This window comes from Mastigoproctus giganteus, chromosome 9, assembly GCF_048544385.1.
Source record: "Mastigoproctus giganteus isolate SK-2022 chromosome 9, ASM4854438v1, whole genome shotgun sequence".
NCBI lineage: Eukaryota > Metazoa > Arthropoda > Arachnida > Uropygi > Thelyphonidae > Mastigoproctus > Mastigoproctus giganteus.
Window position 1 is genome coordinate 89,194,066 of NC_143583.1, and position 16,197 is coordinate 89,210,262.

General features: G+C 38.5%; 1 protein-coding gene across 1 annotated transcript in view; it reads right to left on the minus strand.

Moving 5' to 3' along the window:
- LOC150080530 (thrombospondin type-1 domain-containing protein 7A-like) overlaps nt 1–16,197 on the minus strand; it is a 1,074,234-nt gene that overhangs the window by 670,799 nt on the left and 387,238 nt on the right. Inside the window, exon 10 of the mRNA XM_090380722.1 lies at nt 8,030–8,225. Coding sequence (XP_090236848.1) covers nt 8,030–8,225 — 196 coding nt within the window. The remainder of the gene's footprint in view (nt 1–8,029; nt 8,226–16,197) is intronic.

Genomic DNA, 16,197 nt, shown 5'->3' on the forward strand with positions numbered 1-16,197 from the left:
TAGCTTTTATTGTGTCATTTAATATTATGTGCTGAAACCTTTTACTTTTATGACGGCCTTCAATCTTCACAGCATATTCTCAACCAGCTTTTTATAAATGTCAGGTGATATGTTCCTCCACTCAGCCTTTAACGCAGCCACCAGTTTGGCCTTGTTCTTTGGGCGATCTCGACGTGCACGTACCTGACGATCCAATACATCCCAAAGATGCTCGATAGAGTTCAGATCCATACTCTGGACTGGCCAATCCAACTTTTCCACACCCATGTCCTCAAACAACTCTGCTACAATCCAAGCAGTATGGCATGGTACATTGTCTTGCTGATACAGGTATGAGACTTCTCTGAAGTATTGCCATAATGTTGGAAGTGCATAATTCTCCAAGACGTCCTGGTATTGCACAGCATTGACGGTTTTGTCGATAACAACTAATGGGCCCAAGCCAAACCATGAAAGGTGCCCCCATACCATGACACTGCCTCCACTAAACTTCATTGTTGGGTTGGGGGATACAATCAGGAAGGAACCGTTCCCCTCAATTCGACTAATAATATGGCTGCTATCAATGGCATTGAAGCTTCATTTCTGGAAGTAAGCATTATAAGGAAAAGACAGAAAACGTCATTTTGATTATGAAAGTAGAAATGACGCTATTCAAGATGTTCAACAAAATTTCAAAATTAATTTTTTTCTTTCAAATTATGGACACAACAATTTTCTCATTAACTGAAAGGTTTAAAAATATGGAAGAACATGTAAAAATATTTATTTTTTTTTTCCCCCCTTCATCGATGTCATTTATGAAAATCAAAAACAACAGTGGTGTTAATACTGATCTTTGGGGAACCCCACTTCTTACATCAATCCAATCTGAGGAATAACCATTTATCATAACCCTCTGCCTCCTGCCCTGAAGCCATCCAGCTATCAATCTAAGGATTTCCCCTGTGATTCCAACCTGTTCCAGCTCATAGAGTAACTCCTCATGTGGGACTGAGTCAAAATGCCTTGCTGAAATCCAAATAAACATCATCAAAATTATTCCCTAAGTCCAGCTCTTGAGTGACCCTGTCAAAATAGCTAACCAGATTAGTTAAACATGATTTTCCCTTTACAAAACCATGCTGATTATCCTTCAGAATTCCATTTCTATCTAAGTGATCAAAAATTCCACCTTTGATCATAGTCTCCATAATTTTCCCTACTACTGAAGCTAGGCTGACCAGCCTGTAATTTCCCACTTCACTCTTAGAACCACCCTTACATATTGGAGATACATTGGCACTTTTCCAATCCAACAGTCTTGTATTTTATTGTTATTTGGTTTTTAGGAGCATTAGCAAATAAGGCCATATTGCTCCGGGGATATGTGGTGGTCGTTCCCTGACCTTTCCGCATCCTCCATATTTGGTGGTCACGGGCTCGAACCCTGGTCTATTCAAGAAGCATGTGCTATGCACTGCTGCTCCTGCCCACCTGGCTATGGAGGCGCCCACCAATCAAACGGAATCACTGCCGAATCCAGTAATGCTCTCATAATTAGCCTCAATGGTTCAATGCACTCACTTGCCACCTCCCATAAGATTAAAGGGTGCCATCAACACCAGGAGCTTTACTGGCCTGTAGGCTCGAAAGTTTTTTCATTAAATAAACACAGTAGGTGGATTTTTGGCTGCTGTAAAGGGATAAGTATTTTTGATAGTTTTACCATATTCTTCATTAATTAACATACTATATTGTGTTTTACAAAGATATTAAATAGGTTTAGTAGTGTTCGCTAGCTTCTTATTTTAAATTTCACTAGTGATTTTTGGAAGTTATGATTCCAGGTGTTGGTGTCGATATTGTTGAACTAGCCACCATATTGTAATCGATAAGAAATAGCATAACATATATATCTCGGCCTGATAGTGTAAGGTATAGCGTAAAACTAGATAACGTAATATGAAGCACTGTATTAGGAATCTGTTAGCTTAGTATAGTATTATCAATTAATCGAAAATATTTGTTAATCTTATTAAATTTCATTGTTAATTAAATTGTATTTAAACGGAAATCATGAACGAGACTAGAGCTGTGAAGCAAAGATCACAGACAAGCGAGAGTGCTGACTTGGGGGAGAAACTAAGGGGGAGGGGAGATTCTCCAATACATCAGTGTCAAAAAATGTGCGAAATGTAAAATGTTTGCTGAACTTGCTAAAACAGGCCATGATCTAGCCAAGGAGGATATCTTTGTGTGCTAGATGTCTTTGTATGCTAGATGCCTAGACTGTCAAGAAATTAGGTGCCAACTCAGTGTTCTGATGGGCGTCTATGAGAGCTTGAGGTGTAGGATAAATGTCCTTGAAGAAATTAATATGAGGGGCCCAGCTCAATGGCAGAGCTCACTCCTGTGTATCAGTCAACACAGAGGCAATCTCCACGGCAGAATGCACTGGTCCCACAGGAACTAGTTATTGTTGGTTGACTCTACTGTAAGGGAGACGGGAAATATACTATGCTGGAAGGATAGGTAGAACAGGACCAGGGTATGACACTGCAGAGCAGCAGATATCAACTTTTAAGTGCACAAAAGGTGATACTGTTGTACAACGTCATCAACTGTCACCCCTGGTTCAGTAAATCTGCAGAGTAAGAGATCTACAGATTTACTCAACAAGTAGAGGTCAACGTTGCAAAAAAGTCATGAGTTAGGGTTGAATGTGAAAGTGGACTAATGTGAAAGTGTCTGCAATTCTGCCCAGACACAGTAGGAGGGAGTATATAATGAGAGCCTTGTCGATCAATTCGGCCCTGGAGAGATTGTGCAAGGCTAAAAGGATAGAATTATTTTTTTCAGCTTGGTGGTCTGTGCTTGTTGAAAAGAGAGACTGCTTCTACAGGGATGGAGTACACTTAAATAGAAAGGAAGCAAGAGTATTTGCTGATGCTATCGAGGCAGCGTTAGGTAGGTCGGAAAGCTGCTAGCTTGGGGGGGGGAAGGATACACAGACTAAAAGGTTAACAGTGGCCGCAGGAAGAGGCAAAAATGATTCTAGCACTGCTTCTATTAGAATGGGCAACAGCATGGAAAGTAAGGCAATGGATATTTCAAGGACTGTTGGAAGTCATAGTGGAACAAATACATGGGCTGTGTTAGGATAACTAAGAGTAGAAACAGGTGCATGTATATTTGCATGTACACCAATGCTAGGAGTATAGTTAATAAATTTGATGAGCTTGAAGTGCTAGTCAAGACATCAAAGGCAGATATTGTCTGGATATCAGAGATGTGGTGTCACACAAATATAAGCAGTGCAGAATTGGAATTTGGGGAGTACAAAGTGTACATAAAGGATAGACAGGAAAGGAAGGGAGGAGAGGGGATTATGCTGTCAGTTAAGAAACACATAAAATCTAAGGAAGGGCATCCAATTGATGTTGGTGCACAATGCAGTGTTGAGTCTGTTTGGTGTGAATAAGCACTAGGAAAGGAATGTGTGTTATAGGCCAAATGAATCTGATGAGTATAATGAGCAGTTGTGCAGAGAAATAGAGTGGGCAGGTAAAACAGAATGTCTTATAATAGGGGATTTTAGCTTTCAAAGGGGGTGCTCTTACCAACAAAGGCTTAAGTTCTGCAAATTGCAGTGCCTGGAGAGTAGGCACCTGCGAGGTGTATAAGGCCTTCAATGAGTTGAGCAATCTGAATGCTGATGGGATTTTTCGTCTTGCTCAGACTAAGAACCTGAGGGAGCACAGTTCAAATTGAGGAAAGATAGTTGTAGAATAGATGTGCGGAAATTTGCCTTTAGCCAGAGGGTAGTTGATTGGTGGAACAGGCTTCCATCTTTTGTTGCGGAAGCTAATAGCTTAAATAAAATTTAAGGCTGAGCTGGACAGGCATTTGGAACGAATGGAGGAATAAAATGGAAGGGGTTTTTTTTTGGCTGATGCTGCATAAGCTTGCTTTCTTGCATCTACTAACGTATGCCTCTACTAATGCTAATGCTAAATTTTTGCTTTTTTATTGATTTAAATTGGCATATTAATTTATTTTATAGAAGTGCTTTTGTGCAAAATGATATTCCTAGTAACGATAATTAGTTTAATTTGAACTTAGAGATTTTGAAGGTGATTACTTAGTATCATTAAGGGTATCTAATCCACATGTTGGACACGTTTTGCAGCTGCTGCGAACACTAAGTTTTTAATTATATTTAGCCGCTTCATTGACTTAATTGTTATATTAAATTATTTTCTATAAGTAGCCTATAGATCTACTCAAGCTCCATGGTTTATTTTGAATTTCGATAGCGCGATTTTGAAAGTAGTTAATATCTAGTGTCCATAGATTTACTGTTCATAACTGCCACCATTGTTATAAATTACAATGTATACCTCAAACTAGATAGTTAGTATAGTAGTATCAATTAATCAGTAAAATTTACTAACCTCATTTAATTTCATTGTCAATTAAATTGTACTTTAACTAAATACATATAACACCTAGTTTTTACAAATGTAACATTATAAATTAATGCATATAATGTGACAGGAGATAAGAAAGTCACATAATGTAACTCGGAGGTAATATTCGATAATGAAATACATATATATAGTGTTATAACTGCATTGAGATATAAGTTTATGTTATTTTCGTATTGGAATTTTATTTGAAATTGAATAGAAATCATGAATCAGACCAGAGCAGCAAAGCAAAAGGCTCAAACTAATGCAAGTGCTGTGGTTCAGAGGAGAACTGAGGAGGGTGGTTGTCCACCGAATCATAGCCTTTTGAAATGCACTGCTTGTTTGATGTTTGTGTAGCTATCAGGAACGGGATATGTTATTGCCAAGGATTGCTGTTGTGTGAAATGTAAGGAAATCAGGCGCCGTTTCTGCATTGTTATGGGCCTATATGAGAGCTTGAAAAACAGGATGAACCCCACGAAGGATTTAAACTGAGGGGGCCCATCAAGATCTCAGCTGCCCACATCAAAACCAGAGCTTGCACTTGAACATCACGCAACAGAGCGGCAACCCCCAAGGTAGAATGTGCTGGACAACAAAGGAACTAGTTGTCGGTGCTCCATTGTCAGGAAAACAGGGAACATAATCTGCAAAAAAGGATAGGTGGAATAGGACCAGAGTATGTCTACCAGGGGCAATGGTTGATGATGTTGTAGAGCAGATATCATCTTTTAAGGGCACAAAAGGTGATATTGTTGTACACGTTGGCAATAATGATATTAAGAGCAAGAGACCGGCTGAATTACTTAATGAGTACAGGTAAATGTTGGAAAAAGGTATGATTAGGCTTGAATTTGAAAGTGTCTACAATTCTGGCCAGACACGATAGGAGGGAGTATATGATGAGAGCCTTGTCGATCAATTCGGCCCTGGAGAGAGTGTGCAAGGCTCAAGTGGTAGAATTTTTCTCAGCCTGGTCTGTGCTTGTTAACAGGGATGGGATACACTTAAATAGAAAGGGTGCAAAAATATTTGCTGATGCTATCGAGGCACAGTTAGGTGGGTTGAAAAACTGCTAGCTTGTGGGGATACACAGAATAATAGATTAACAGTAGCTGCTTGCTGGCAGAGGTGGAAGTGATTCTTGCATTGCTTCTATTGAAATGAGCAGCAGCCTGGAAAACAAGATGAAGGGGATTCCAGAGACTGCTGGGAGTCATTGGAGAACAAGTAAACACATGGGCTGTTTTAGGATAGCTAAGAATAGGAACAGGCGCATGTATACTTGTGGGTACACTAATGCTAGGAGTTTGGTAAATAAATTTGATGAACTTTAGCTGTTGGTCAAAACATGAAAGGCAGATATTGTTGAGATATCAGAGATGTGGTGTCACACAGATATAAGGAATGCAGAACTGGAATTTGGGGAGTACAATGCATACAGAAAGGATAGACAGGATAGGAAGAGAGGAAGGGTTATGCTATTAGTTAAGAAACACAAAATCCAAAGAAGTGAAGCCAGTCGACATCGCTGGACAGTGCACTGTCGAGTTAGTTTGGTGTAACATAAGCATTGGGAGATCAAAATTAAGAGTAGGAGTGTGTTCTAGGCCTAATGACTCTGATGAATATAATAAACAACTTTACAGAGAAATAGTGGGCCAGTAAATCACAGTGTCTTCTAATGGAGGAATTTAATTTCCCAGATATTGACTGTAATTTGTGGGTTGGTCACTCACACACTAGCAAGGCTTTTGTGGATTTATTGGATGATTGTTTTCTACAGTAGCATGTTCGATAGGCAACTAGAGGGACTAATACTCTTGATCTGATTATCAGTAGTGATTTTTCATGCATTAAGAATCTGCAGATAAAAGAATCACTAGGCGGCAGTGATTACAGTATGCTGAAGTGGGATTTACTCAAAGAGGCAACTACCATCAGGGGTAAAGGGACAGGTTTTTGCTTTCGTAAAGGTGACTACTGTGGTCTGAGACAGTATTTAATTCTATACGGTGGGACCAACTGATGATGTTACCTACAGCAAATTGAAAATGGGAAGCATTCAATGAATTAATCTTGGAAGCTACTAGACTTTTCATACCAACTAAGAACTATTGTTCAAAATTTAGGCCTAAATGGATGTCAGATGAACTAATTAGACATGTAGCAAAGAAGAAAAATGCATGTAATACATACAAATTAACAGGTGACACGGAAGCCTATGATAGATATAAGCTGGTCTGCAACTAAGTCACAAAGGAGGTTACGCAGGCAAAGGCAGATTACGAGACATCTTTGGCAAAGGATGCAATGAAAAACAGAGTTTTTTTTTTTTACTTTTATGTTTTTTGTTTCTTGACGCAAAATATTCGTTTAGTTTGCTAGCTGCAAACTAAACGAATATTTTGCATCTGTATTCACACATGAGGAGTTATTCAGGGAGGGGAATGCCAGATATGTATTAAACTCTGGCAGTAAGCTAGATAATCTTTTAATAACTGACACTATTGATACTGTTGCACATGGAAGACTACTGCACAAATTGGAATTGGAGCAGTGTGGCACTGGAGGCAAATTGCTGCTATGGATAAAGGGATGGTTGAGAGGGAGAAGACAGAGATTGGTAATCAATGGACACTGCTCTTTGTGGACTAATGTTATTAGTGGAGTCCCCCAGGGTTCAATGTTGTTTTCTGTATTTATTAATGATATTGATGATTTTATATCAGGCTTAATGGCCAGATACTACACTGACAGTTGTAGAGAATGAAAAGGACCTGGGGGTAATTGTGCAGGCAGATATGAAGTTTTCTGAGCAGTGAAGATGGTCTGCAAGAGTAGTTTATGGTGTCTTTTCAATGATATAAGGAATTTTTCTTGCAGGTATAAGGAGGTGACCATTATTGGATAAGGCAATGGTCAGGCACACCTTGAGTACTGTATACAGGTCTGAAGTCCTCATTTTAAGGATGTAGAGCTGGAGTACAGAGAAGGGCAAAAAGAATAGTGAATGGAACAAAGGGTTGCACTCACAAAGAAAGGCTTAGATTTTGCAAATTACAGTGTCTGGCGACTAGCCACTTGCAAGGTGATCTGATAGATGTGTATAAAGCCTTGAATGGTTTCAGCATGCTCAATGCTGATGGGATTCTTCCTCTTTCTCAGCATAATCACCTGAGAGGGCATAAATTGAAATTGAGGAAAGACAGTTGTAGGACAGATGTACGGAAGTTTGCATTTAGCCAGCATGTGATTGATTGCTGGAACAAACTTCCATCTGTCACTGTAGAAGTTGATAGCTTAAATAGTTTCAAATCAAAACTAGAAAAACATATGGAGTCAGTGGATGGGTGAAATGAGAAGGGTGTGTGTGTGCGTGTTTTAATTTTTTTTTTTTTTTTTAGCTGATGCTATATATCACTTGCTATCTTGCGTCATGTGCCTTTGCTAATGCTAACTTCACAAGAGAGCTGTTTACGTCACGAATTATTTTCTTTAAAAGATAACTACAAATTATTACAAAATACTATAAATAAAATATTAATAAAATAAAATATTAAATAAAATATTACCAGGTCCAGGTGGAGCAAGTATAGTACGATTTCTATACTGTTCACCACTTCCATGTCTATCAGTACACAAAGCAGTGCATGGAGACCACTCTGACCAATCTGAAATGACACAATCTCCAGAACATGGTACATGACAAGAAGATGTGCTTTCTGGAGAAAACATCTCAATATCACACATAGATGAATCTTCTGGAGTCTATAAAGAACACAAATCAAAGTATTATTAGAGTCATTTATATACAGTACAAGAACAATAAGTTAATTATAAAAAGTGCTTATACCAAATGACAACCTAGTCAGTGTGAGAATTTGCTATTTTTATTAAATCTTTCGCAAAAATTGGACAGTAAATTATGAGATTCCCTGGCAAGTCATTTTCGCAAGTAATATGAGAGGTCATGCCATGAAAATAACACCACACTACATGTTCACCGACATAAAAAAAATTAATTGCATCTGTGCCTGCACAGTCTACCATCTATGCATAAAGAGTCAATTGGCAATTCACTTTTTAAACAGGTTTTTTGTGAGTGTATTAATGAGACAATGAAGTGTGGTATGTTGCTTAGCAGCTTCATTCATTTATAGTAAATAAATTTGATGAATTTGAAGTGCTGGTCAAGACATCAAAGGCGGGTATTGTTGGGATATCAAAGATGTGGTGTCACACAGATTTATATCTGTGACACCACGTCTCTGAATTGGAACTTAGGGAGTACAATATGTACAGAAAGGATTGATGGGATAGGAAGGGAAGAGGGGTTATGCTGTTAGTTGGGAAACAGATAAAATCTAAGGAAGTGCATCCCATCGACATAGATGGACAGAGAAATGTTGAGTCGGTGTGGTGTGACAAGCACTGCGAAAGCAATAAATGAGGGTGGAAGTTAGTTATAGGGCTAATGACCCTGATCAGTACAATGAACAATTATACAGAGATATAGAGTGGGCCAGTAAATCAGTGTCTTATAATGGGAGATTTTAACTTCCCAGATATTGACTGGAACTTGTGGGTTGGTTACTTGCACACAAGCAAGGCTTCTGTGGATTCATTGGACGATTGTTTTCTACAGCAGCATGTTAGAGAGGCAACCAGAGGGAGTAACACTCTTGATCTGATTATCAGCAGTGATCATTCATGTACAGTTGGTCGTCGACTTACAACCGACTTCTGTTCTGACAGGTCATAAGTCGATCTGGTCGTATGCTGGCCATATATTTATTAACAGTATTTTTTAACCTTTCTAATCTTTTTATCATCTTTATAATTTATTTTTATAATCTCTTAAATTTTTATCATCTTTTATTTTTCATTTTAAATACAGTAATGTTTTTATCTTTTACTTAGCGATACTGTACATACCTTCGTTTCTACGCCTAGGCGCTCTCTCTCTCTCTCTCTCTCTCTCTCTCTCTCTCTCTAGGAGGTTAAATTCAAACGTTCTCTACATTTTAATGGGTTTATTATTCATACTGTTTATAAAAATACAAAACTACAATCTATAATTATATTGTACATAATGTGAAAAATAATACTGTACATAATGTACTGTAAACACAAAAATACAATCTAAAATTAATGTAAAAATTAATACAAATGAAATTTACAAAATCAATTTTTAATCTTTGCTTGTGCTGGATTGTGGATCATCAGGGTCACGTTCTTGGGTTGAGATAGATGTTTTCTTGATGAGGAACATGCTGAGCTTTGTTTGAACAGTTTGCTTCTTTTTTTCTTCATATATCTCACGATAACAACGCACAGCATCTTGAATGATACGTTCAACCTTTGTAAATCGTTCGACATTAGGGTCCATTGCTTCGAAACTGGCAAGAGCTTTATTCAGTTGCAAAAAAAGAATCTGATAAACCCTTTGCAGTGAATTTCATTTCTGGCTCCTCTTCTTCCTCCCTCGCTTTTTCTTGTGCCACTCTCTGCTTCCAATTCAATCAACTCTTCATCCGAAAGTTCTTTTGTCTCACAATCTAGCAACTCCTCTACGTCTTCTATTTCACATTCTAATTTAAGATTTTTTGCAAGTTTAACTATTTTTTCTGTAATCACTTCCAGCTCCTCTCCTTTTTCAGATCCTTCAAATGTAGTATTTGCATAACATTTTAGACACTTTTTCCAAATTCTCAATATACAATTCTTTGTTACACATTCCCAAGCGGTCGAAATATTCTTGACACACTGAAGAATGTTGTACTGCTTCCAAAAGTCTCGCAAAGATAATTCAGCACCAGAATCTATCACTTCGATGGCTTGTGTGAATGTCATTCTGAGATAGTGAGCCTTGAATGCTGAAATAGCACCCTGATCCACAGGTTGAATAAGAGCGGTTGTGTCAGGTGGCATAAAAACCACTCTAACATCATGATGAAGGTCATCCAGATGAGGGGGGGTGGCCAGGGGCATTGTCCATAACCAATAAAATCTTGAAAGGGATACCTCTCTGCGCACAATATTCATGAGCTTGGGAATGAAGCAGTTCATGAACCAGTCTTCGAACAGTGCTTGAGTCATCCAAGCTTTAGGGTTTGAATGGTAGTAAATGGGCAGTGTGTGTGCTTGTTGATGTGCTTAAATGCATGAGGGTTTTCTGAATGATAAATGAGAAAAGGCTTCAGCTTAAAACCTGCGACATTCCCACCAAGCAACAAAGTTAACCGATCCTTAAAAGCTATGAATCCTGGCATCCTTTTTGCTTCTTGGTGTATGTACGTATGATTAGGCATGCATTTCCATTGCAAGTCAGTTTCATCTACGTTGAATATTTGTTCCGGTAGATGATCTTCTTCTTTGATTAAAGTCGAAACTATCAACAAATTTTTTGGCTCCATCTTCATCTGCACTTCCTGCTTCTCCTGTGACATGTACATTATGCAAAGCAAATCTTTTTTTAAAACGCTTAAACCACCCAGTACTAGCCTGAAAATCTTGTGCGTAATTGTCTCTGGCACGTGATTTTAAACTCTGAAACAAATTTCTAGCCTTCGCTTGCACTGTGTGAAGGCTCATGGGTGTATTTTTTTGTATTAAATCTTCCATCTATATAAACAACAATTTCTCCATTTCATGGATGGGTCCCTGTCGTTGTTTCGTTAAAATTGTAGATTTAATAGGTGCAGAACCTTTCACAGCTTCCCAAATTCTTTCTTTGTCCTTAAGTATCGTCGATACCGTGGAATGTGATAACTTCAAGTCATTTGCTATCGTATTCACTTTCTTTCCGCCTTCATACTGCTGGATAACTTTCATTTTACGCTCTAAATCAATAGTTTTCCTTGACTTCTTAGCTGGTGTATATGTAGATGAAGGCATTTTCCTTTTACTAAACATTTTATGGGTCAGTAGAATTTGAATTAATAAACCACATGCAACAGATGCTTGAAAGCGACTGAGTGTATGTGAGAGAGGAGTCTAGGAAAGTTTATCGCTCACAATTCACCGCCAGCAATTAATTGCTAGCAGTTTACCTCCGCGTCAGTTTATCGCATAAAAAATTTATAGCCTACAAATATCACCAGGCAATACTGTACATATAAAATTTATTTTTAACTTAAATAGCATGTTTTAGGGGAGTGGGGGTAGGGCGTGCCAATTAGGGAGGTACTTATAATTAATTATTCCAACGTGACTGATTCTGAAGATTGCATAAACATTCATTTTGAATTTTTGCAGTATACTATGACATACCTAATGTTATAATTAGTTTAGTTTAAAATTAACCAATTGTTATATTGTTTAAATAATGGATTTTTTACTATTTTTGTGATACATGTAACTATGATTTATTATTAATTTTTTTGTGGTCGTACGTTGCATTGGTCGTAAGTCGACGACCAAGTGTATTAGGAATTTATAGATAAAGGAACCACTAGATGGCAGTGACCACAGTGTACTGATGAGGAATTTACTTAAAACTGTAACTACCATCAGGGGTAAAGGGAAGGGTTTTACTTTCTAAAGGCAACTACAGTGGTCTCAGAGATTATTTAAATTATATATGGTGGAACCAACTGATGATGTTACCAAAAGCAAATTCTAAATGGAAAGCCTTCAAATAAGTAATTATTATTATTAATATTATTAGCCATATGATGCAAGGAAGCCCGAGGCTTATACTGTACCGGCCAAAAAAAAAAAAAAAATTTCCGAGTTACCCTGAGAGAGAGAGAGAGAGAAGTAGAAAGGAATCACCGAGAAAGAGAAGAATGATGATATCTAGCTCAGGACTCCGAGTGTGCCAAGCCCATACTCACCAAATGTGAGCCCCTGAGGTAATCATGGAAGTTACCAGGCTTTTTGTTCCAACTAAGAAATAGTGTTCTTGGTTAAGTCACAAATGGATGTCATATGAACTAACGAGACTAGTGGCAGAGAAGAAAAGAGAAGAAAATGCATGGCAAAGGATGCAAAGAAAAACAGCAAAGACATCTTTACTTATATAAACTCTAAAAGAAAGAGCATGAATAAGATTCATCCACTTAATATCAATGGTTTGACTGTATATGAAACTAAATAAGTATTTTGCATCTACATTCACACATGAGGAGTTATTCAAGGAGGAGAGGGGAGGGCCAGATGTTTATCAAACTATAACAGGAAGTTAAATGATTTTGTAATAACAGAGCTTGTTTGTTTGTTTGTTTCGGAATTTATTGGGCGCATCGGCAACTATGGCCATAGTGCGCCATGCATATGGTAACTATGCATGTAATTTCTTCTCAAATAGAGAAAATGGAAAGAAGGGACCAGAAAGTTTTTTTTTTTTCTTTTCTAATTAAAGGAGGTGATATACTTTAATTATCTTGAGAAAGTTATAAATGCTTGAGACATTTGTTTCATTGTTTAAAAGTGAGGTAAGTGTAGGATCTTTTGTTGTGGCTGAAGTGTTGTTGTTGTTTGGTTTAACGACACAAGGGCTACTAAGGCCAAATTGTGTCTCTTCATCGTTAATTGACAAAAAGCATATTGTTAGAGAGATTACATTATATGCTTCTGTACAAACCAATATGTTTTATATATAATAAAAGTTCTTCAATATTTGCTTCATTTCCTAAGATGCGAGATAAATCAGGTGATATATTCAATTTAGAGAGAGACTGAAAAGTGTTTGACTGGATGGTTGAATGTAAGGGACAATCAACCAGGAAATGACGGACTGTAAGCTGCATCTGACAGGATGGGCACTGTGGTGGGCTTTCACCGAATAATAGAAAGAGATGTGTATGGTGAGTGTGTCCAATTCTGAGTCTTGCCAGTACCACTTCCTCTCGTCTGTTTCTTCGGAAGCCAGACAGCCACAGCTTTGGATCTTCTTTTATCTGGTAAAGTTTATTGTTAGGGTCACTTTTCCAGGTCTGTGACCATTTATTATAGCAGGCTTTGCGTATGACAGATTTAAAATCAGAGAAAGGAACCTGAGGATGTTGCGAGAGAGCGGGTTGAGAATGTTTAGCGGCAAAGTCGGCACTTTCATTTCCCGGAATGCCTGAATGGCCAGGGATCCAGCAAAAATTGATTGACTGATTGGACACACTGCAAGCGAATAGCTGGGAATGAATCTGTTTCAATGTAGAGTGAGAAATGGAGGAATTCTTCCTTATGGCAGAGACAGCACTAAGAGAATCTGTGTAAATTATGGCATATGAGATGGAAAGCTCAATTATCTTACTAAGCGCTAACTTAATGGCATATAATTCAGATGTGAAGACACTGCAAGCAAGCGGTAGTGTGGCTGAAATTGTACATAAAGGAAAAACTGCCGCAGCACCTACCATACTCTCAGTTTTTGAACTGAGAGTGTGCCGAGGTCCTATCTCGTCTGTAAATGGTATAACCTGAAAATTTTGGCAAAACTTGGGGTAACAAGAATGTTTCCTGTAAGCATACACCTATGGGATTAAATTGAGCTATTAAATCTCTTAAGTCATCAGAATGAGTGCTTAGTCCTCTGCAATTCCATTGTATGATATTGTTCATTATTTATGTTTGCCTGAGGGTGATTCATCTGACTGTTTTCTGTACGTGGGACATTTTTTCCGGTCCTTTTTTGAGAATGTGGGGCGTCCAGTATCCATGGTGTCATCTGCATGGAGTTCTAGAATAGGTTCCTCATTGTCTAGCAGCTCATCTACATCCATGCTTTTGGAGGGAGATTCCGTTTTTTTAGAGACTGATTCAGATTTTAATTGTTCTTTTAAAACTGGGACTAATGGGGTATGAGTAGGAATGCTGATTGGAGTGTTTGTGGCTTCGCTAGTTCTTTTTGGAGGATTATCTTTCTTTGAGGTTGAAAGCATAGATTTGAGCCAGCTCGCTAGAGAGGTGTTAGGTGGAATTGATACATCTGTTTGAGCTGCGGTAGAAACGAAGTTCCAAGTGCGAGCTGCATAGGAACGACTACTAGGCAGGGTCAACATAATTTGTCTACGTGCCTCAGGAAACGTAACTTTATTTTCTATTTTGTACTTTTGAATTTTCTTTCCTGTAATCCACAGCTCACATGTTTTGGAAAAAGCTGGGTGGCTTTCTTTGCAATTTGGATAAACAGGGGTTTTGACAGAGCAATCCGCTTGAGTGTGATCTTTAGAACCGCAGATGGGACATATGGCCTCACCTCTACATGCCTGCTGCGAATGCCCGTATTTCTGGCATTTGAAGCAGCGAACGGGATTCGGGATAAATGGTCTTATACGACAATTCAAATAGCCAGCTTTAATTGAGGATGGTAAGTCTGGCGTACTGAATGTTAAAATGATGGATCTCGTTGGAGTGAGATTTCCATCTTTTTAGTCATAATCCGTTTCACATTTGTAACTTTTTGACTACTTAGTTCTTGAAATAGCTCTTCTTCGGAGACTGTGATTAGGTCCCACTCACTGATTACACCCTTTGATGAATTTAAGGTTCTGTGTGGAGTTATTGATACTGTGAGCCCACAAAATGATGTTGTGTTTAAGAGCCGCTCAGAATGTTTAGCGGTGGCAGTTTCAATGAGGAGATCTCCGGACTGTAGTTTTTTCACCATTTTTGGTGATCCAGTAATTGATTCCAAATATTTTTGAATCAAAAATGGTGACAATTTGCCTACAGGTTGGGAGGATAAGGAATGAATCGCCAAGAAATTTGGTAATTCATCATGGCATTCAGGTTCCCTTCTAAGCCTTTTGGGCTGGTTGGTGTCACGGTCGTTGTCAGGAATTTCTGACCTTGAGCTTGATGGCTCTAAAGGTGGATAATTACTCGTATCCATGTTAGCTCCTTTTGGCCCTGGGGGTATATTTTTACCACCCAGATTACCGGCCCCGCCACGGGGAGGCAGGAGCAGTGCCGCTTGTGGCCAAGCGTATAGGTTAGTACAATTAGTAAGACTAATTTAATTAAAGAAAAAGGTTCTTTCCTTCTTCTGGGCTCTCTTCTTAGTGCTTTTAAGAAAAAGGGCTACTTAACGAAAAAGTTTAATAATCAAGGGAGAAAACAAAAGAGAACCTAGTCGCTTAGAGAAAAACGCTTTTCAATCACACGAGAATCGCTTGGCCACGGAAACGCTTGGCACCCGGGGCCGTGGCTGAAGTGTAAAGATTCTGGCGTTCTCTTGTATATTTTGTGCATTCAACCAGAATGTGTTTCACTGTGAGCATTGTATTACAGTGATGACATTGAGGGGGTATCTCTCCTCTTAAAAGATAACCATGAATTACATCTGTATGTCCTATTCGCAGATGAGCCAATATTACCTCCTAGTGTCGGATTGAACTGAAGCTGGAAGGCCATCGCTCAAGGTTTGGCTTGATACTTCGAAGTTTATTGTTTGGCTGATTTTCCCATAATAACTGCCATTGGCACGTGCATTTTTCCTGGATTATTGGTCGACAGTCTTGATGAAGCACTTTCCACTTGTTCTCGGGTGGAAGGTGAGCTAATTTGGCAGCATTGTCCGCTAGTTCATTTCCAGGAATTGCCATATGTCCTGGGACCCAACAGAAGTGTATGTTTTTCCCAAGTACTGATAAGGTATGCAGAGAGCTGACTATTCTTTTCACGACTGGGTGGGTGATGTTCATTGTGTTTTTTAGTGCTTGAAGGGCACTTAAGGAATCTGTGAAAATTATGCTGTTGTTAATATCGGAAGACTCGATATGATTCAGTGCAACCTGAA